This window comes from Pangasianodon hypophthalmus, chromosome 22, assembly GCF_027358585.1.
Source record: "Pangasianodon hypophthalmus isolate fPanHyp1 chromosome 22, fPanHyp1.pri, whole genome shotgun sequence".
In the NCBI taxonomy this organism is placed as follows: Eukaryota; Metazoa; Chordata; class Actinopteri; order Siluriformes; family Pangasiidae; genus Pangasianodon; species Pangasianodon hypophthalmus.
Genome location: NC_069731.1, coordinates 9,548,154 through 9,569,524, shown reverse-complemented (window position 1 = coordinate 9,569,524; position 21,371 = coordinate 9,548,154). Strand labels below are relative to the sequence as shown.

Below are 21,371 nucleotides of genomic sequence, written 5' to 3'. Positions count from 1 at the left end.
GTCTGTCTGTCATAATTTATTGACACTGGTGTGTAACAAGCGCCTGCCACCCAGATTTACGTGCTGATTTGAAAAATAAATAAGAGCTGTGGAGAGCAGCGATGACTTTAATCACAGACTGTAGGAACATGAAGGAGTGGGAATATGAAACATAGGAAGGAAATTAGATATTATGCCCTCAAGACAGCTGCAGCCGCTGGCCCATTCATTATTAGTGTGATATTTATTATTGAGAATTTCTCTCCCTGACTGAGTGTGGAATATTCTCCGAGCTCCAGCAGTCCAAGTTCTTTCATGAAAAGTGGAGCTACCGTCCAGAGCTGCCGTCTGATGCTGACCAGGCAAATCTGTAGCGGAAGATACATCACACACATTATCGTCACATGTACACGCGCACACACACACGTGCGCACACACAAAGAAAATGGGCAGTTTATATAACTTGAACTTTCTTCAGATGAATATTTATAGTTGATTTAATGGCATCCAGATTGACATGAAAGTCTTTGCTGAATTTGGTGAAAGCTGTATTTCCTGATAGATTCTTTTAAAACAGAAGTTTTTTATTATTAAGAATTTTTAAATGTTTAAAATAAAGCAGGTAAATGTTCAATATGTTGAATATGTAACATTCAAGATTCTGCACTATTTCTAGGTCCCTATTTAAATGTAAGCAAAGGTGTGATATTGACCATGTTAACTGCCTTGTACAAAAGGTCAGATTTTCCTCATGCCAGCTCGAGTACACACACACAGTGTCATTAAAGAAAAAAGTGGACATAGCAAATACTAAGAAACTGAAATTCATGTAAATATTTCAAAGATTTTATTTTTCACTCAAGTTATATATATACATATATGCATCTTAAATAAAAGAATGAAAGAAGGACAAACGAGGCATGCCGTATTGACTGAACCAGTGGTTTTACACTTTTCCTGCTCTTACTCACCTGATTTCACTTATCACATAATTGATGTTGGTTTTCTAGAACTTAAAAATGTGCAATCATCAGATTATCAAAATAGAGAGTAGGACTCAAAGATTTATGGGACATTTGTTATGTCCCATTTGTTATGTATTTACTACTAAAGGTCAAATTGTTCACTAAACTGCTCTTAGGGCCACTGCATTTAAAATCATGAACCTTTTCTAGGAAAGTTTGACATAAGAAATAACATTTTCCAGTGTCACTGGACAAGCAGAGCCATTATGGACCAATCCTCCTATTTTCAGGAAAATAGAATGCAGGTCATGGATCAAACACCTAAAGAGATGTGACAAATTGAGTTTTAGTTCCTTGAGATGTCATCACACCGATTCTCCTTCATTGCCCAAGAAAATGATTTTATATCTGTGCATCACTGTGGAGGTTATCAGCTCACCTTTCATTTGTTGCTGATGAAAATTTGATCTGTGTTGGCCTTCCTTTAGCTTTACAAGAGATAGAGAGCTCTAGAATGTCGATTAGATTATAAGAAAAAAAAAAAACAATTTATACTTGCATTAAATTTAAATAACACCACAAATCTCACCAGTGAAGCCAATGACAGCTTTATAGTTCTCTCTTAACTACTCAACTCCTGTATCCTATTTCAATTCTAAGTCAACGGTAATAAAAATGTCTGGTGAATGCGTGTAATCAGCCAATCATGTGGCAGCAGTGCAATGCATAAAATCAGGCAGCTACGGGCCAGCAGCTTCAGGTAATGTTCACATCAACAATCAGAATGGGGAAAAAATGTGATCGCAAGTGATTTTGATTGTGGCATGATTGTTTGTGCCAGACAGGCTGGTTTGAGTATTTCTATAACTGCTGATTAATTAATTAACTGCTACAATTGTGGTGAGCAGAAAAGCATCTCAGAATGCACAACACTTCCAAGCTTGAGGCAGATGGGCTACAACAGCAGAAGACCACGTCAGGTTCCACTTCTGTCTGCCAATTACAGAAAGGCGAGATCGCAGTGGGTACAGGCTCACCAAAACTGGACAGATGAAGACTTGAAAAACGCAGCCTGGCCTGAGGAATCTCAATTTCTGCTGAGGCACACAGATGGTAGGGTCAGAATTTGGCACCAACAGCATAAATCCATGGACCCAACCTGCCTTGTGTCAACAGTCCTGGCTGGTGGAGGTGGTGTAATGGTGTAGGGAATGTTTTCTTGGTCTGTTAATACCAATCAATCATTGCTTGAATGCCACAAACTATTTGAATATTGTTGCTGACCATGTACATCCATCCATGGCCAAAATTTACCCATCTTCTAATGACTACTTCCAGCATGATAATGCACCATGACACAAAGGAAAAGTCGTCTCAAACAGGATTCATGCACATGACAATGAGTTCAGTGTTCTTCAGTGGCCTTCCCAGTCACTGGGTCTGAACTCAATAGAACACTTTTGGGATGTGGTAGAACGGGAGATTCACAGCATGAAAGGAACTGCGAGATGCAATCAGGTCAATCTGGTCAACATTGACCAGAATCTCAAAGGAAGGTTTCCAACATCTTTTGGAATCCATGACATGAAGAGTTGCAGCTGTTTTGAGAGCAAAGGGAGGCCCTACCCACTATTAGTACATTGTTCCTAATAAAGTGCTTTGTGAGCGTATGTGTAAATGTACTATCAATGTATTAAAAACTACAGATAAAAATACTTACTCAGTAGAAATATAATAAGAACTACTGATAATAACAAAGACTTATTCTGATTCATGTCTGACTCATGTCCAACAGTATCTTATTCCACCTCAAAGAAGACTGGACTTTCCTTTTTGTCTCTTTGATTTCAGATGGAGAAAGTGTGCATCCCCCAAATTATTTGTTGTCCCGAATGCAGGTTTTGACCCACTTTAGACCATGTAATTTCTCTTTGAGCCCTTTTGCATGACCACTTTGGCTGTATGACCAGCCTAGGCCGTGTGTTAATGGATGGGATGCCAGTGGGCCCTGCTGAGCTCATGAAGAGGTCGCAGCATTTATATGGTCTTCTACAGGAGCCTATTTACTGCAGTGATGAGCTGCACATGCCCTCCATTATTTATGAAGGGAGGCCAGAAAAGCGGCCATGGGGGTCAGTGAACCCAGGTACACCTGGCATTAATAAGAGCCTCACCAAGGCTCGAGGTGTTTGTCTATACTGTATGTGGGTGAGAGAGAGAGAGAAAGAGAGAGAACTACACAGAAGGCAGAGAGGACATTAAATGAATTTTGGTTGCATTGCACCAAGGACAAATGCATCTTCAAAGTAACATTGGTGTGCTGGTGTGCTGTCTGTAAAACCTTTAGAGCTAATATATTAAACCTTTAGAGCTAATATATTAAAAAGTGTTCATAGAGGACGGTTTGAGCTATTCTGGTTACCTGTTACTAAAGCACTCTTGGTTCAAATGAGGATGATTAACAAGCCTTGTGAGTATAGCACTGGGAAAATGGATAATCTTACATGCCAACACAAATGCTGCACCCTCCTAAAGTCCTTGTAGCTGTGTAGCACGTGTTTGGCATATGCTGAGTGTCTGGGATGGAAAGTGCAAACGTGTCGGTTGATAGATGAAACTCTCTGCACTTTGAATGGATTTAAACCTTCATTATTCGTGTTGCTGCCATTCTTCTCCAGACACTAAGACAAATGGTTGCGTTGGGCGGCAGTCAGCTGGGGTTTTCAGACCTCGCACCGTCCAAATGGACCTTTCAGATACGCGGATAATAACAAGGCCTTCATTTCTGCACCTTGAGACAAATTGGTTGCATTTAAAAGGCTTATGATTTGAAATAAAGCGCTCAGAAAGATAGATAACACCTCCTTCACAACTGTGAACATTTCACTTTTGAGACAGAGGCCTGGCAGTGCTGCTGCTTTTCAGGCAGCTTAAATGCAATAAAAGCTGTGAAGAGGAATCATATGTCTTTTGTGGTGTTGAACATATTTTGTGAATATGGTGTGAAACAGTAAGCTGGAACGACTGCCCTTTCGATTCATTGATTTCACATGCAAGTGTTTGAAATAAAACAAATAAAGCCTACATGATAAAAATATTTTCATTAAAAAAATGAGGTTTGCTACTGATATGGATGACAGAGAAAGCTGCCTGATCAGTGAGTTTTTAACCAGCAGCTGAACTCCATATCCAAATTCAGCAATTAGACATTTTATCCTTATGGAAAACCTGCCAGCATTATGAAATCCTTAAATCCTAATTACCCAGTGTTTATCATCCACCTTGATTTCCTCAGTTTTCATTAGACCACTGACAGAGCTATTAACACACAACACACACACACACACACACACACACACACACACACACACACACACACACAAGCAGATAAGAGCAAGATCTGCCCCCTGCAGCGTGCTGTTTAACTCCTACCAGCCTCTGAGAGCTGAGACACTTGTACACTCACTGTGAAGGACACAATGACTTTTTAAACAGTTTCTTTTAACAGTAACACACATTCCCTCTTTCAGAATTAAGACACTTTGATTGGTGACAACAATAAGCTTTGAAATGAAGCAGACAGCCTCCACTGAATTTACATTTTTTTTGTCATTTCACCTGGAATATAACTATGAATAGCTGCTTTTCTCTGCTGGACCACTTTTGAGTCCATTTACTATCTCTACCCCTCTGTAGGTTGTCATTATACAGCAACAAACATCTGGTTTGGAACTTTTTTCAATGTATGAAATCCAACGCAATCACTCTCGCTCCTTTTAATTCACACTGATTTTGCATAAGATCATGTTTCTTCAGGAATAAGACATGACCCCTAACCCAACTTTCTGGGACTTCCTTGAGTTAACAGCACTGACATTTTATTTTTTTTTATTTTTAATGAACTTGAATAAGTCTTTTAAATGCAGTGATTTGAGACATTTAATTGATCAGTTGAGCTGGTAATGCTGATTTGTATAATTTGCTGGCTGTGATTAAAAAAAAAAAAAAGAGTGGTACTGCTTACAACAATCATTTCTCTAACAGTCCCTCTCTTTTACACACACACACACACACACACACACACACACACACACACACACACCCCTAAATTAGGTCTAAAGCCAAACCCTATGAACAATGTTGGTTTTCTTTTAAGTGCTATCTTATTCCAGGACTCCTAATCAAACAAGCCCTGGGCTATCGGAGGGGTAAACATCTGAGAAGCTGCTTGGCAGCCTTTCAACTCTCTGAGCTGCAGCCGACGGATAAGAGATGCCTGGCAAGCTACACACATTTAGGAAAATGCTTCAAACTGCTTGAATAAACTTCTCTGTTTGTTTTTAATGTAAAAAGAGCTACCCTTTCACCAAACAAATGGATAGCAAATATGGCAGTTGACATACTCATACACTCCCAAACAACAGCCTTTTAAAGAAACAGTAGTGTTACTCGCATTTCCCTTGTCCAATCACAGATTAAAAAAATGAACACAGATAAAAAAGAATAGAAATGACTGACTTTTGTGTGAAAAGATGCCATCAGTTAGTGGCACATGCAGGTGAAAAACAGATGATAACGATTCCTTCCCATCAAAATCCAGTTTGCACATGATTAGTAACGATTCTGCTGCTGCACAGTTTGTGTCCTCTCTGATCAGCTTAGAATTCAGTCCAGTGCAAAAATCTGGCCAACTTCACCAGACTTCATGTCACTGTGTCCTTGATAAAAGTGTGAGGGTCTGACCGTTCCCATAACACCGGTGTGACGGTGGGTGGAGAAGCCTATAAAGTTTGGTCAGAGGCCACTAATTTACACGGTCTGAGAGAGCAGTCTGCCTTTCCTGCTGCTGAGCACTCGTTTCCATAACTCTGCCAGCGGAGGAAGCTTCATTTTATCCTTGTTTTTGCTGTAGACATTAAGGAAGATCCCGAGGACCACCAGTAGGCCTCCCCACACATACCTGAACGAGAAACAGTAACACAATGATATACAATAAACACTATACACCAAATAACACCAAATAATAAAAACCATGTAGACCATCAGCACAATCTTAGAATAAAGAAAAGAACAAAATAACAGCAATAATTCTGATTTACTGTAAAGGACTACAATGGGAAACTATACACACTAAAACTCTTATGAATTATAGTGTTTGTTAGATTCTTTTTGTTTCAGCACAGTAAGCAGTAACCCCGAGCAGACCTATAAAATGCATTCACACTATATAATAGATATAAAAAGTCTACACACCTGTTAAAATGGCAGGTTTCTGTGATGTAAAAGAATGACATGATAATTGTATGATAATTACTTTTCAACATGAGATTGAATGTGATTGGTTCATTGTAGGTTTTTTATTTTTCCTATTTTTGCCTAAAATGTTTGATTGTTTTTCACTGAATTTTTAAATGTTGTAATTTAACATTGAGGGTGGAAAAAATTCTGACACGATTTATCTTGGTTTAATTATTTTCATCACAAAAACTTTCTATATCCACTGTACATACAGGAGTATGCATATAATATAGTCAAATATTTGCATATTCAAGGACTTCTGGTTTTATCCATAAAAGAAGCTGAAGTCCTTTTACTTAAAAGTGAAATGTGGGTGAATCATGCAACGATGACAATCCAAAGGCGAAATCAACAGAAAAATCATTTGATATGTTTTGTTTTGTTCTGACGCAGGCAGTGTATGCTATCCAGCAGAGTTAGAACAGATATGATATAAGGAGAAGGTGGTAAGGAGAAAATTATTAAAGAATTATATGTTATATATTTATAGTTTTATATTTAAATTCATTAGCTAGCCCATGAGGCTGGAGGAAGCTCCAGGGTGCTTGCTCATGTTCTGGTTGCCTGGAAACTTACAGGCTAATATTATTTAACAAGCTCGTTATCTAGTTCAATGCATTAATGCTGACTAATGAAAATAAATGAATATTAATTCCTGGGGAGGGGAAGATTCAGTGGAGACATAGTCCTCATCTTCTGCTGATGACTCTGCAAATGTCTTTGATGACTGCATCTTTATTTTTGCTTGACCTGCTATTTATTAGCAAAGTGACAGGTTTGCACTAGACTGTTTTGTATTTTGCTCAGGTTCCTCATTGCATAAAAAGGTGCTGCAAAAAAAGGTCATCTGCACAAGTTACTTTATTCAACTAGCAAAAATAGCTCCCACCGATGACCAGAATGCATCCTCGGCTGACGTGTAGGGCAGCAGGTGGTGAATAATGCATGCTACTAGTGTGCTGCACCACCACGAAACATATGACGCACCTGGACGGTGTTATGTGTTAAACGTATATATGTGAAAGTCAGCAGGGTGATTCTTCTTCCTCTGGTTGGTGGACAGGAAAAAAGAGCCTGCTAACTACTTTCTCAAGTATTATTAGGCTACTCAGTTGTCCACCCCGATTTATATCACAATCAGAAAGGGATAGACACTTTTAAACTGATATAATTTTGTTTTTATGATTAATACCTTCTAACATACCCTATTTGACCATTTCCTAATTGTGATAATGATGCAACATCTGTGTAACCTAACACACTAAATGTCTTGTTACTATGAATTAAATTTCTTTCTCTTCTTAACATTGTCCTAGCTTTTTTCAGTAAACAGCATCCATCCATCCATCCATCCACCCACACATAATACACAAGATAATTTTATGCTCATATGTCAGTTTTGCTGCAATGTTCATGCACCAAAATGCTTACTTACTGAAAAGTGAAAGGTTTTGAGAAGAACAAAAAAGACAAGACAATCGTCATGGCCTTTCTTCCTGTGGTCACTAAACAAAACAGATAGACAAACAAACAAAAGTCACTTCATTAAAAGAATAATTTTAATAACACTCGTTTAGGAACAGAACAGACTGGCATGTCTCACCTGTGACTGCAACGAGAGCTCCAAAAAGCTTTATCAAGGCCAGAACAAAGGAGATGCCAAAGTAACCCGTCAAAGAAAAGAAGAATGCATAGCCATATGTGATCACTGGATGCTGTTTAAAAAAAAAAAGAAAAAAAAAAGACAGACACACACAAAATCATATGTACCTCAATTAAACCTTCATTACAGACACAAGTCTGATTTAAGTCCTGGCCACAACAGTGCATGTACTTTTGTGTATATGAATGGTAGTCTGGAAAAACCTGTTGCTGTGGCTAAATTCTGACAAAAAAAATCTGGTTTTGACCAAAACTGAGGTTTTCTGCCTATAACATACTTTGATATCTCTTTAAAAAAAAAAAAATGTGGGCTCCAAAAGTATTCAGACCTAATCGGTTTTTTGCACACGTTGTTATAAAATTCACTAAAAAAACATACAGCTTATTATTATGTATACAGCTTATTAAAATACTTATTTATTATTAAAATACATATACAGTCATGTCCATAGGAAACAATCAAAATGTGACTGAAGTGTAGACTTTCAGCTTTAATTCAAGGGGTTTAAAAAAAAATTGCATTAACCGTTTAGGAATTACAGAAATCTTTTCATAGTTCCTCCATTTTCACAGGCTCAAAAGTAATTGGACAAACTAATAATCATAAATATTAGGATTATTTTTAATGCTTGGTTGCAAATCCTTTGCAGTCAATGACTGCCTGAAGTCTGGAACCCATGGACATCACCAAATGCTGAGTTTCCTCTCTTGAGATGCTTTGCCAGGCCTTTACTGCAGCTGCCTTCAGTTGCTGCTTGTTTGTGGGTCTTTCTGCCTTCAGTTTTTTCTTCAGTAAGTGAAAAGCAGCTCAATTAGGCTGAGGTCACGTGACTAAATCAGCCTTTTAAGAACATTCCATTTCTTTGCCTTAAGAACTTTTTGCGTCATTATCCATCTGTTCTGTGAAGCGTTGTCCTATCAGTTTTGCAGCATTTGACTGAATCTGAGAAGAAAGTATAGCTCTATACACTTCAGAATTCATCCTGCTACTTCTACCAGCAGTCACATCATCAATAAACACCAGTGACCTTGTTCCCTTGGCAGCCATACATGCCCATGCTGTAACACTTCCTCCACATGTTTGACAGATAATGCGGTATACTTTGGATCATGAGCCCTTTCTTTCCTTCTTCATACTTTTCTCTTTCCATCATTCTGGTACAAGTTACATGTCTTGCATCAGAACTGGTCAGGTATTTTTTCTTTAGAGGTTTTTAGCAAAGTCTAATCTGGCCTTTCTGTTCTTGAGTGTCAACAGTGGTTTGCATCTTGAGGTAAACCGTCTGTATTTACATTCATGATTGATTGTAGACTTTGACAATGATGCCTACCTTCTTGAAAGTGGTCTTGACTTGGCTAGATGTTGTGAAGGGGTTTTTCTACAACAAGGAAAGAATTCTGCGATCATCCACTTCAGTTGTCTTCCATGGTCTTCAAGGCCTTTTAGTGTTGCTGAGCTCCAGTGCATTCCTTCTTTTTAAGAATGTACCAAATTGTTCATTTGACCACTCCTATATTTTCTGTCTCTGATAGGTCTGTTTTGTTCTTTCAGCCTAATGATGGCCTCCTTCACTTGCATCGACACCACATATTGAGAGTTTCCATGAACAGCTACCAAATGCAAATTCAACACTTGGAATCAACCCCACACCATTTATCTCCTTAATATGTCATGAAATATTGAGGAAACCGGCCACACCTGGCCATGAAACTGCTTATCAGTCAACTGACCAATTACTTTTGAGCCTCAATATTTTTGCAATATTTTTGTTAAAGTATTTTAGAACTTTTGGCAGCAATTACAGCTTCAAGTTTTCTTGGGTATGTCTCTACAAGCATTGTACACCTGGATTTGGCCAGTGTCTCTCATTCTACCTGGCAGATCCTCTCAAGTTCAGTCAGACTGAACGGGGTGGGTTTGTGAATTGCCATTCTCAGCTCTCTCCAGGTGCTCTATAGGGTTGAGGCTTTGGCTGAGTCTCTCAAGGACATTCAGAGACTTTTCCTGAAGTCACTCCAGTGTTGTCTTGGCTGTATGCTTTGTGCTGAAAGATGAACCTTTGCCCCAGTCTGAATTTGTGTTCACTCTGAAGCAGGTTTTCTTCAAGGACATCTCTGTATTTGGCTGCATTCATCTGTCCCTCAACTGTGACCTTTCAATTCTGCAATTCTCCTTGTCCCTGCCACTGAAGCAACCCCATAGCATGATGCTGGCACCACCGTGCTTCACCAGAGGGACGCGGTTTTTGTCAGACATAGGGCTTGGTGTTTAGTGGTGGGCTGGCTTGCTGTCTTCATTTATTTATTTTTTTTACATTCAATATTTCTTTAATTTCTTTATTTCATTAATAATAAATGACAAGATTAAAAAACATATAAAAGTTTTATATATTTTTAATCCTATCATTTAAAAGTTTAATTTGTATGTGTAATTTGTATGTTTGAAGTAAGCAATTAAAAATTTACAGCGTATTCTTTATATTAAAATGCTGTAATTCCTTTTCAAATGATACGATTTGAAACAGATCAATCAAAGATTAGTTAGTGTCTTTTTGCAATTTAGAGGATATGAAAGTTTTTCCGAATTTACAGGATTCTGATGAATATCAAATTTCTTTTTTCTTTAAATGCTCATTTGAACGATTTACAAATAAATTCATTCATATCCAACGTGATAATTGAGGCTCTTTGTAAGTCTACAGAGAGAGCTATTGTGGGACCTTATACACACAGGTGTGTGCCTTTCTAAATCATGTCCAGACAGCTGAATTTGCCACAGGTGATCTCCAATTTCTAGAGACATTTAGAGATAATCACAGCAACTGGATGCACCTGAACTCAGATTGGAGTGTCTTCACCCAAGGGTCTGAATACTTAAATGAAACATTTCAGGTTTTAATTTTTAATAAATTTGCAAAAAAATTCTTAAACATGTTTTTGCACTGTCATTATGTATTATTGTTTATAATGACAAAAAATACATTCCATTTTATATTAAACCTATAATACAATGAAGTGTGCAAAAAACGAAGGGGTCTGAATACCTTCCAAAGCTATTGTACAGTTCAGTAAAAAGAACTGTTTTTATTTATGTTCTAAACTTGTGTATGCAATTTGGCTGCAGAGATCATGCTAGGAAAATAAGGAGTCAGTTTAACAAATGTGGCTGTAAGAACGGTCAGTCTGCCGAAAGATGTGTTATTGCTAATTTGCTGGCTCAGTTTGCTTTCTTTATGTATGTCAAGTTGTTGGATAGCAACATGCCATAGCAAAACAGATAATAATCCTAAAAGTTTCAGTGTGTGAACTGTCTAAATACCAGCTGTCATATTATCTGTGATGCACACTTACATTGTAGAGATGGAAGTAGACAGATTTGTAACATTTGAATGCTAATCCAATAAGGGAAATTTATTCAACAGAACAATACTGACTCAATGAATGAGCATTTATTTCAGCATTGATGTAAGAGTGAACAGTGCTCAGTCAAGTCAAGAGTCAAGCTGCAGTTCCTTCTCATCAAATGCCACGACTGGCATTCACCTCAGGTGATGCGACAGGAGAGACTGCTCATAATCAAAGTGAGCACTTTTTCCATCACAAACTTATAATCTTTGATAGAGCAGCTATCACCTTTTGTATAAATAGGTTACAAATGCAGGGTGTTTGCTTGGTATTCCTGTTTTCTCGGTTACGATAATTCCAACTGAGATAATATACATAGAGAAGACAGTAGAGTAACTGAGGACTCCAAAACTAGTTTAAAATGTAAATATAACAAATGTTAGTAATTTGCCATTTAAAAAATAAAATAAAATAAAGGGTACTATTATTAAAGATGGAAAGATTGCTGGATGGGTGGGACTTCTGTACAGGCTGTCAGTCTTCAGGCCACAAATAAAGGTTTGTATAAAGACAGACAGTTTTTTAAGGTCTTATTTATTATTTATATATTTTGGTTATTACATATTAAATTTGATGTAAATTAAATTAAATACAAAGAAGTTGCTTTTAGACAATCAATGTGTCAGTTTTAGACAATCAGTGTAGTTGGAATGGAATCTTTAAATGCAATTTTCTCCTTTTTCACTTTTAGAGGTAACCAGAATTTAAAATGCTATAACTTTACTTTAGTTGAGGTACATGCAAAAGAAAAACATATTTCAGATCAGCCTATAGTTTTCAGAACTATATATAGTACAAAACAAAAGAAAAGTCAAAATTTCTTCGCATGAAGGGATTTTCCAGGCTCACACACAAATATGTAGTAGTTAGCTAGGCTAACATTTTAAATTTTATTATTGACTTCCAAAACTGGATTAAAGTATTTTAAACAGTGTGTTCTATAGCTTGTATTAGTTCAAAATGTCCAAAACTAACCTGAGCACAGAAGGCCACAGCAGGTCCCAGCCCTCCCATACACAGAAGTCCAAGCAGAATGTACACGAACCCAATAGAATAGGAATACAACACCTTCAACACACACAAACACACACAGAAAGACAGGCAGAAATACAGACAGAGAGAGAGAGAGAGAGAGTCAGAGACAAAGATTAGAGTTCATTACTAACATGACTAATGTGTTTTACTCTGTGGACAACCCTACTGAGGTAACTTTACCATTTCTGAGTTTGATCCATTGTGCAGCTTCATGGCTTTTTCCTGCACATTTCCAATAGCAGCATCAGCACAAAGCGCCAGGGAAATAAGGAAAAACCCTGTGAAAATCAGACACATCACAAACAAGTTTTAAATACTGCTGCATGGTGATTATAATCACTATTCCTCTTACTAAACAATTATCACAATTACTCATCCACTTTAATAGGAAATGATTTTATTGCACTTGTATAATTATTATTATTTTTTTTTACATTATTAGTAGATTACACACCTACAATCCTTCACATGCATAAATCTCTGAATCAGAATTAAAAATCAGGATCACAATTAAGATATGATTAATTGGGAAGCTCTAGTTGTACGGATAACTGTAATTCACAGGTCGCTGTTCTTTTACAATCCTCTAGTAAATAACAAATGAACTTTACTGCAGTGTGTTGAACATGGATGATCAGGACACTACCTGTCACATTGAAGTTCGGGGTAACCTTGCTGTCAGCCAGCGTAAACCAGATGAGGCCAAGACTCATGCACAGAGCAGCCATCACATCTGCAAAACTGTATCGTTTCCCTGCAACACAAACCATCACTGTAAAACAGAAATGATATTCAAACAGGCCACAAATTCTAAACCCAGAACCAGCACCTCTGGTTCTGGGTAATTAATGATTAATTCAGTAATTAATGATCATCACTTCTTGCTGAGCAATGGTTTGGCATTCATTCGTAAACTGCACTTGATCCACAAAGGCCTTTAAAAGCTCCGATCAGCCATGAACATCAGTGTCCCTGCTGAAGCCCCTAAATAAGCAGCTATGGATGCTCCTGTAAATCTTTTGTGCTGTAGTTGGGTAGAAAGCGTTGAGTGGAGAGAAACGAGTAAGTCCTTCAGATCAGAAGCTGAGTGTAGCTACCATGACACTAGCTGCAGGTTGCAACTTTGAACGAGTTCAGCAATGGAGAAAGGTTTCCTTCATCAGTGCAGCAACAAAGAGGGAGATTGAGAGAAAAAAGAGTGAGAGGAAAAAAATAGCTTTCTTCCTTTCCTTGATGACCTCCTCATCCAGGAATGGAGGAGAGAGAGACGAGGAGAGAGAGAGTTGAGCCTTTTCGACCTCTTCTTTGCCGTGGGAAGACAAGGTGACACAGCAGGGTAGTCTGTAATGCTTTTAGTCTGCTTAGCTTTGATGGACCAGCATCTAGATTCAATGCAGAACCAACACACCAGACCCAGTGGAGCACCACGCTGCAATGCCGGGATTCGGAAAAAAGGAAAACCAAAAAACGATGGGAGATGAAAGAGGCTGTATTTCTGGCTCTATTTCATTTATTTTCTTCTTTTGTTCTGTGGATCCTTGTACTCGTAATTTAAAAAAAAAGACAAAGCCTGAAAACTCTACAAGCTGTTGCTGCTCTGAGGAAAAAGAATGAGAATAATGTGAGAATAACTCACATTATTAATACCTTGTTTGGACCAATTAAGGAATCGAAGCCTAATTCAGTAGCCGACTGTAGCAGAGTGAAAATAACCACATAATGTACGGTAGTATACTATTAGAATTTTGCAGTATAGATCAAAATATAATACTGGAATTACAGTGTAACAGTGTAGTACAACAGTACACAACATTTACTGTGAAACGTAACTTAAAGTTAAGATGCATTTGTTGGAACAATAATCTCCTTTTGCTCAGATGTCACACTGTTCAATTCCCTGGAACGATCATTTGTATAACAAGAATCTTTTTATTATCACAATTCAACAACTAACATTTTGATAAAAGTTAACAAAGGACACAGAGAGCAGCAGCTGACATTTTTCACTCACAGACCTATGTTGTCATTTACCTTGTATGAAAACTCCTCCAATCATAACTGGAATGAGTTTGCAGCATTTGAAGATGACTTGCGTAGGGTAGTTCAAGTATCCCAGCGATGTGTTGGAGAGGCCCATGGTCCCAACTGTTAGAAATGCTATGATCATGTATGTCTTTCCTGGGATCCTGAAAAAGTGGTTCAGAGGAAAACAAAATGGGTCTATAAGACAGCTACACTGGCCCCATTTCTTATATCACACTACACAAAGGCATTTTCCAATGCCCAATTTGTAAAACTGCTCAGTTGTAATCTTACCACAAGCTGAATGTAGGCGCTTACCCCAAGGCTCTGCACACCTCCAGGGCTATCAGGCGCAACTAGTCTCATTTTCCAATCTATGTATTTTCTCTGTGTATTTTGTAAATCTCTGTGTATTTTGTTATCTAAGCTATGAGTTATGTTTGAAATACGAAAATACACCTACTCGGCTATCATGAGCTCACTAGCACAAACTTCTCAACTGGGTTAGACATAGGGCTGCACAATATATATCGAAATTATCGAAATATCGCAAATGTAAATACTGCAATGTGCATATCGCAAGGCTTGCAAAAACTGAATGATTTTAATACTTCAAAAAGTTATGAAGAGGTAAAGTTTTAGGATGACGCAGATAGCAGAGAATACTTTCTTTTCCTCAAAAGAACATGAAACATGTATGTTGGTTAAGTATATATACACACACACACACACACACACACACACACACACACACACACATATATATATATATACATATATATATATATATATATATATATATATATATATATATATATATATATATATATATATATATATATATATATATATAAAATTTTAATTGATTTTTCTTCAATATCGTGCAGCCCTAGTTAGAAATCTGAATTAAAATCAGGTACCATCTATTATTTACTACCTTCTGACCATATTACAGAAAAAACAAAAGCCTTAACAGTTCAGCATTAAAAAATAATAATAATAATAATACTAAAATTCCATCAATCCTGAATGTTTTTTCCTCTGATAGTGTAGTATCAGTCTCTCTTTACTGCTCTTTGCTTTGTTTGCATGCCTGTCCCTCTCTCTCCTCATTGGCTGTGACTGCAGTCAATCACTATGTAGCCGGACTATATGTAACATAACTAGCTAGTTTAATGGTGCTCAGTGTGGAAGCTCTTACAGTGTACAATGCTCAAGATCTTACAGCTTTCCTTTCAGATAATACAACGTATTTATGAGCTTCCTCTAGATTTTGATTAACATTAACATTTTGCCAAAGCAAGCTGGACTGTCTTCAACAATCAGTAACATCTATAGACCATTACTGCGTGTTAATTTGCAATGCGCCCTTAAAACATCAGCAAGCCTAATAGGCCAGAGCCATGAAAACAGGACTAGTGTCTCTTTCTCTCTCTCTCCTGATTGGCTGCAGGCCTGCTTCTTTTATGTCTGAAGTTGGGTTTGATAATATCTGATGATTCTGAGCTGGTGTATAACACACACATGTACAAATCTGCAGCAAAATCCAACCTGCCACGCTACACAGCAATGACAGCAAATTACAAGATTGTCAGAGATTCACAGCAGCCCAGGCACACCTCATTTTAAAATATTTCTTTCTCCCCTGACCCAACAGCATCTACACAATGTTTGTGTGTGTTTATTTGCATTATCATATTTGCATGTGAGGAATATTTTTCTTTCAGTCAGGTTGCATTTGCATTTCCCACCTCCTCCTCTTGTCCTGAGTAAGCTGCAGCTCTACCAGGCCAAAAATGGAATAGAACCCGAACTGGACCAGGGTAAGGTACCAGCCGAAGGGTTTAAAACCCTCTACTGAGAAAATCAGCTCCTGAAAAGAGAAGAGACAAAAATATGAAGAAAACTATCAATATATGGATCTCGTGCATCAAATTTTGGGGCTCTAATGGTCAAATGGTCTAATCATTTTCTCAGAGATTATCATTTATCATCTTGTAGTCACCAAAGCTCTTCATGAGTTTATAGAGGTGAACTAGTGGAAGCACTATACTAAATCATGATGCCATTCTGTGGTCTTGCAGAAGCAGACCTGCATAGACGTGTAATATACACTCACTAGCCACTTTATTAGGAACACCTGTACAACCACTCATTCATCTAATTATCTAATCAGCCAATCATGTGGCAGCAGCACAATGGATAAAATCATGCAGATACAGGTCAAGCGCTTCAGTTTATGTTCAAATCAAACATGGGAAATGAAAGTGATTTCAGTGACTTTGATCGTGCCACGGCCGTTGTTGCCAGACAGGCTGGTTTGAATGTTTCAGAAAGTGCTGATCTCCTGGGATTTTCATGCATGACAGTTTCTAGAGTTTATACAGAATGGTGCAAAAAACAAAAAACATCCAGTGAGAGGCAGTTCTGAAGGCAGAAATGCCTTGTTAATGAGAGAGATCAGAGAAGAATGGCAAGGCAGGTTTGAGCTGACAGGAAGGCTACTGTAATAACCAGCAACGGTGGTGAGCGGGAAAGAATCTGAGAAAACACGTTGAGCCTTGAGGCAGATGGGCTATAACAGCAGAAGACCATATCTGGTTCCACTCCTGTCAGCCAAAAGACCAGGCGACATTATATATTGGTTTGATTGATGTTATGCACTGCGCTGCTGCCACATGCCACATGGCTGATTGGATAATTGCATGAATGAACAAGTGTACATGTGTTTCTAATAAAGTGGCTGGTGAGTGCATGTTCCACCAAACAGTAATATATTGCATCTTCAAAGAGCTGTGTTTTGGCTATTTCCAGAACACTAACTAAAATGACTACAGGAATAAACACTTACTTTTTTTCATTACTGATCTAACCCAGCCTCATAGTTCAGTTTAATCTATGCTACAATTGCTCCAGTTTGAATCTAATAAAACAGAGCATTGCTGCTGTGTGACTAGAGGCAGGTGAAAGTTAATACATAGCTACAGCTTTCCTATGAACAATGGCAAAGTTGCTACTGTATACGTTTAGCTTTGCTAATAACAACTGACAATAGCATCCAAAATAACAATACAAGGCATAAAGGCTCACCATGAGCATTGAATAAGTGTACAAAGAGTGCCAAAGCTAATTTGCAAGATCATTTTAATTAAGGTTGCACTGATCTCTCTTCTTCCATGGCATAACACCAATATCACATCTGTGTACCTGATACTTCACAATACAGAAGAGCCTTGAAACCGAACCTGAAGTCTCATTTATCAACTGTGTGTCCCCATATTTTTGCAGGTAAATCATGAATATGCACTTTTGCACAGAATGTTGATTTATCAGGTACACCAGATTTAGTCCCTTCTTTTCTGTTAACAATAATAATAATATAATATAATATATAATATTATAATAATAACCTCCACTCTTCTGGGAAGGCTTTCCACTAGATTTTGAAAAGTGGCTGTGTGGAATTTCCTGTTTAGCCACAAGAGCATTAGTGAGGACAGGTACTGAAGTAGAAACTGCTAGTGGTAGAAGAGTTAAATGGCAGGTAATGTCAGCATAACTGACTGCTGACTATGGTGCTCACAATAATGTAAAGTAAAATCATAATGGAAAATCAAGACAGATCTGAAGATGGACTGGAATGATGCAGGCAATTGCTGATGTTGGCGTGCTTGAAGATTTGTCACACACAGCTTTGTGTAGTGTTTTAGGATGTGCAGGAACCTCTTTGCTGAGAGTGATGAGCAGTGTCAATTGCAAAGTGCAATCTCTGCCAGCAACACACCACGCTTTTGGGGAGGCCAACAAAATGCAGCAGTAGCATCCCCGTGCACTCTCGAGTCCTTTCTACTCTAGGATTTTTTGCCACAGGAACATTTCAATGAAAAATCAGTGACAGGTCCAGCATTTCCCAACCAACTCTGAGCTGAATAACGACACGTCTTACGTCCATTAATAGTGCTCACGTCCATTAATAGTGCTTGCAGCAGAAAGGACGACAACAATAAGAGATTTTCACATTATTAAAGGTATTCTAAATGTAATTGGAGCAACACCTTATGCATAGCCATAAAGTTGAAAAGCATTTAGCGGTGTATCTTTATGTAAATGTGCGTGGCCATGAGTGATTTAGAATGTGTAGGATTCATCAACATGTATTGCATGTGATAAATGCCAATTTTCCAGTGTGTACTGGCAGTTCTTACACACAGAGTTAGAACTTGCTCTATGCATCCTATGATAAATGAAACTCCTGGTTATCGCAAGCTTCTGTTGGCAAGTTATGCAAAACATCAGATATAAAGATGGCCTGGTCTGAGGTTATGTGTATCCTGGGTTCACTTGCGAAATCTGTGTTGAGTCAATCAACATATGTTTATGTGCATCCCTACTAACATAGAGCTTAATTTTGTCAAAACCTTACAGGTGAGAGACACATGCTCCATCTATTATAAATTCTTAAGGGAGAACAGAAATTCATGTCAGTGCTGGTGAGAGAAGTGAAATCCATGTCAGTGCTGGTGAGAGAACTAAAATTCATGTCAGTGCTGGTGAGAGAAGTGAAATTCATGTCAGTGCTGGTGAGAGAACTAAAATTCATGTCAGTGCTGGTGAGAGAAGTGAAATTCATGTCAGTGCTGGTGAGAGAACTAAAATTCATGTCAGTGCTGGTGGGAGAAGTGAAATTCATGTCAGTGCTGGTGAGAGAACTAAAATTCTTGTCAGTGCTGGTGAGAGAAATGAAATTCATGTCAGTGCTGGTGAGAGAACTAAAATTCATGTCAGTGCTGGTGGGAGAAGTGAAATTCATGTCAGTGCTGGTGAGAGAACTAAAATTCATGTCAGTGCTGGTGAGAGAACTAAAATTCATGTCAGTGCTGGTGAGAGAAGTGAAATTCTTGTCAGTGCTGGTGAGAGAAGTGAAATTCGTGTCAGTGCTGGTGAGAGAAGTGAAATTCATGTCAGTGCTGGTGGGAGAAGTGAAATTCGTACCTGAAGGTAGCCATAGATGAGGTAAAAGAGAAACACCCCAGTCACGCAGATGAAGAACTGTGTGGGAGTGCTGAAACTGCTCAGGTTCACCCCTAGCACTCGGAGCTCCTCTATGGATTTGATGTGCGGGGACATCGCCTCCGTGGAGGAGGGTATCGAGATGGAGATGTGCTTTCGGGAGTTATAGTTGATTAAGCTGAATTTGGAACTCATTGTGTCTGGAGCCTCCTGTGGATTTACAAATGATATCATCAACATCATGACATGTCCTTAATATACAAAGGACTACATTACTGTTTTGGGGTCATTTGGGATGTGGGCAAAATGTAATAATCTAAATGATAGCTGAAATATGAGCGACTTGGTCACACTGAATGAACATTGTGTTATGATAATGTGCTGTGGATACAAGGTGGTTTCAGGAACCACTCTAATGTACTCTAATGTAAAGCTCTTATTTCTCTTACTCTGATTAGTCAGGTTCAGCTCAAGGATCAGGATCTTCCTGGGAAGATTTACTATTACTCGTATAATGTAATGATGAACAAAGACAAATCAGTGTACTGCCATCTGTTACGTGTAAAACCTGTGCCATGTGGTGACAAATGTCCCAGCTGATCTAAAACAAAAAGCTCGGTTTCTTCTCTTCATACTACTAGATCTCGGATTGGTCTGGACTTGAGTAAAGGCTGGCTTTAACTCTGTAATGGCACTCACACATCACTCTCTCTCTCTCTCTGGCTGGCTAGAAATTGCAGCTTACCTGAACTAAAGACAGTGGGCAAATTCGTGTCGATTCGTGGAAAGCATCAGAGCACTGAAACGCGCCTCTGCTCTCAGCCTATCAAGTGGCCTGGAAAGAAGCTGGAAAGCCAGCCATGACCACTAGCTACAACGTCCAAACATCATCATATTATTCATTTCCCAACATACGGAGGAGACAGCTGGCTGGGTGACGGGACGCTAAAGTGACACGTGTGCCACCTCATCATAAGCAAAGAGGAACATTTAGCAGAACCGGTGAAGCAAGCTCAAAGCTAACTGGCTACAAGGCTACACAACACTTCCGGGGTTGATAGCAGCAGGTTAGCTCTGTCGCTCCCGTATTTCCGAGTTTAAGACAGAGACCGCTTTAGTCACCAACGCCAGCGCTAATTCTCTCCGTTCATTCTACAGTAATGCTGGGATATTTCATGTTTTCGAAGCTGTTGTCTACATAGCACCTGAATACGGACCACTAAACGCAATTCTCTTCCTGCTACTGCCGTTTCCCGGCAGCGCTGTGCGCATGCGCAGGCGAAAGCCAACAACTTCCTGCGGAGGCGGAACTCGGATGTTTGACGTGCCGCGCTCGCGCTGCGTTGCCACGGGGTGTATTCAAATGACCACAAGGTTACCTTCTTTATTTTATTCTCCAATTTTACTGAACGAACTCAGTGTTTGTTACTAACAGTCAGTACACTGCCAAAGCCAACAGCGTACCCGAACCCCGGGCTAGACACGGAAAATAAAGATGATTTCATGAGGTCATAAATCACCTTATCGTTACATCTTTCCTGACTATAAGACTAACCTGTAAATAGTCAAGCTTCTATTCATACCTTGTTTATTTCCTCGGATGATTCCATTGAATATTTTCTGCTATGTAATGATGTCCCTACACATCTTAAGATGGACTCCTGGGAGATTTGTTGAGAAATGAAAGGAGCTGTGTGGAACCTGTTTGTCCAGTCCACCCTGATTCCTGACTGTCTAAGCTCTTCCGATTCCTTTTCAAAAGCCATGTGGAGAAATGTACAGGGCATCCTGGCAACCGCTGCAGATTTTACTGACCAAATGCTGCCGTAACTGAGGCCAGATCCACTAACAGTGACCGATCTCCAGTATAAGGCAGAAGGTCTCTCTGTCTGGCCATTCATTTCCCCCTACATCCACGGTAGATGACAGGAGTCTGCTCCATCCTTGGCGAGAGGTTAATTCACTCACGGATGGCATTATTCCCTCCCAGCCCCT

At 38.7% G+C, this 21,371-nt stretch overlaps 1 protein-coding gene across 3 annotated transcripts; it reads right to left on the bottom strand.

The window, feature by feature from the left end:
* Nucleotides 1-803: 803 nt before the first annotated feature.
* slc35b3 (solute carrier family 35 member B3) lies at nucleotides 804-21,086 on the bottom strand. Of its 3 annotated transcripts, none has more exons than XM_026924663.3 (10): nucleotides 20,960-21,086; nucleotides 19,359-19,586; nucleotides 16,118-16,239; nucleotides 14,376-14,530; nucleotides 12,991-13,098; nucleotides 12,525-12,622; nucleotides 12,285-12,377; nucleotides 7,846-7,957; nucleotides 7,678-7,747; nucleotides 804-5,904 (listed from the first exon to the last, which is right to left on the bottom strand). In XM_026924663.3, exons 1-10 carry the CDS (start codon nucleotides 20,984-20,986, stop codon nucleotides 5,754-5,756), a joined length of 1,164 nt encoding a protein of 387 aa, XP_026780464.1. In that variant the 5' UTR covers nucleotides 20,987-21,086; the 3' UTR covers nucleotides 804-5,753. The 3 variants fall into 3 exon arrangements, with proteins under 3 accessions (XP_026780464.1, XP_026780465.1, XP_053084050.1); XM_026924664.3 differs by lacking the exon at nucleotides 20,960-21,086 and adding an exon at nucleotides 20,122-20,673; XM_053228075.1 differs by lacking the exon at nucleotides 20,960-21,086 and adding an exon at nucleotides 19,826-20,096.
* Between the last annotated feature and the right edge of the window lie 285 nt (nucleotides 21,087-21,371).

Bases quoted from the DNA above. Each gene is read 5' to 3' on its own strand.
- slc35b3 (XM_026924663.3), bottom strand. From the start codon at position 20,986: ATGGAATCATCCGAGGAAATAAACAAG. The intron at 16,240-19,358 runs GTACGAATTTCA...TTCTCTTTTCAG, and splicing joins TCATCTATGGCTACCTTCAG to GAGCTGATTTTCTCAGTAGA. The intron at 13,099-14,375 runs GTAAATGACAAC...TTTGTGTTGCAG, and splicing joins TGGAGGAGTTTTCATACAAG to GGAAACGATACAGTTTTGCA.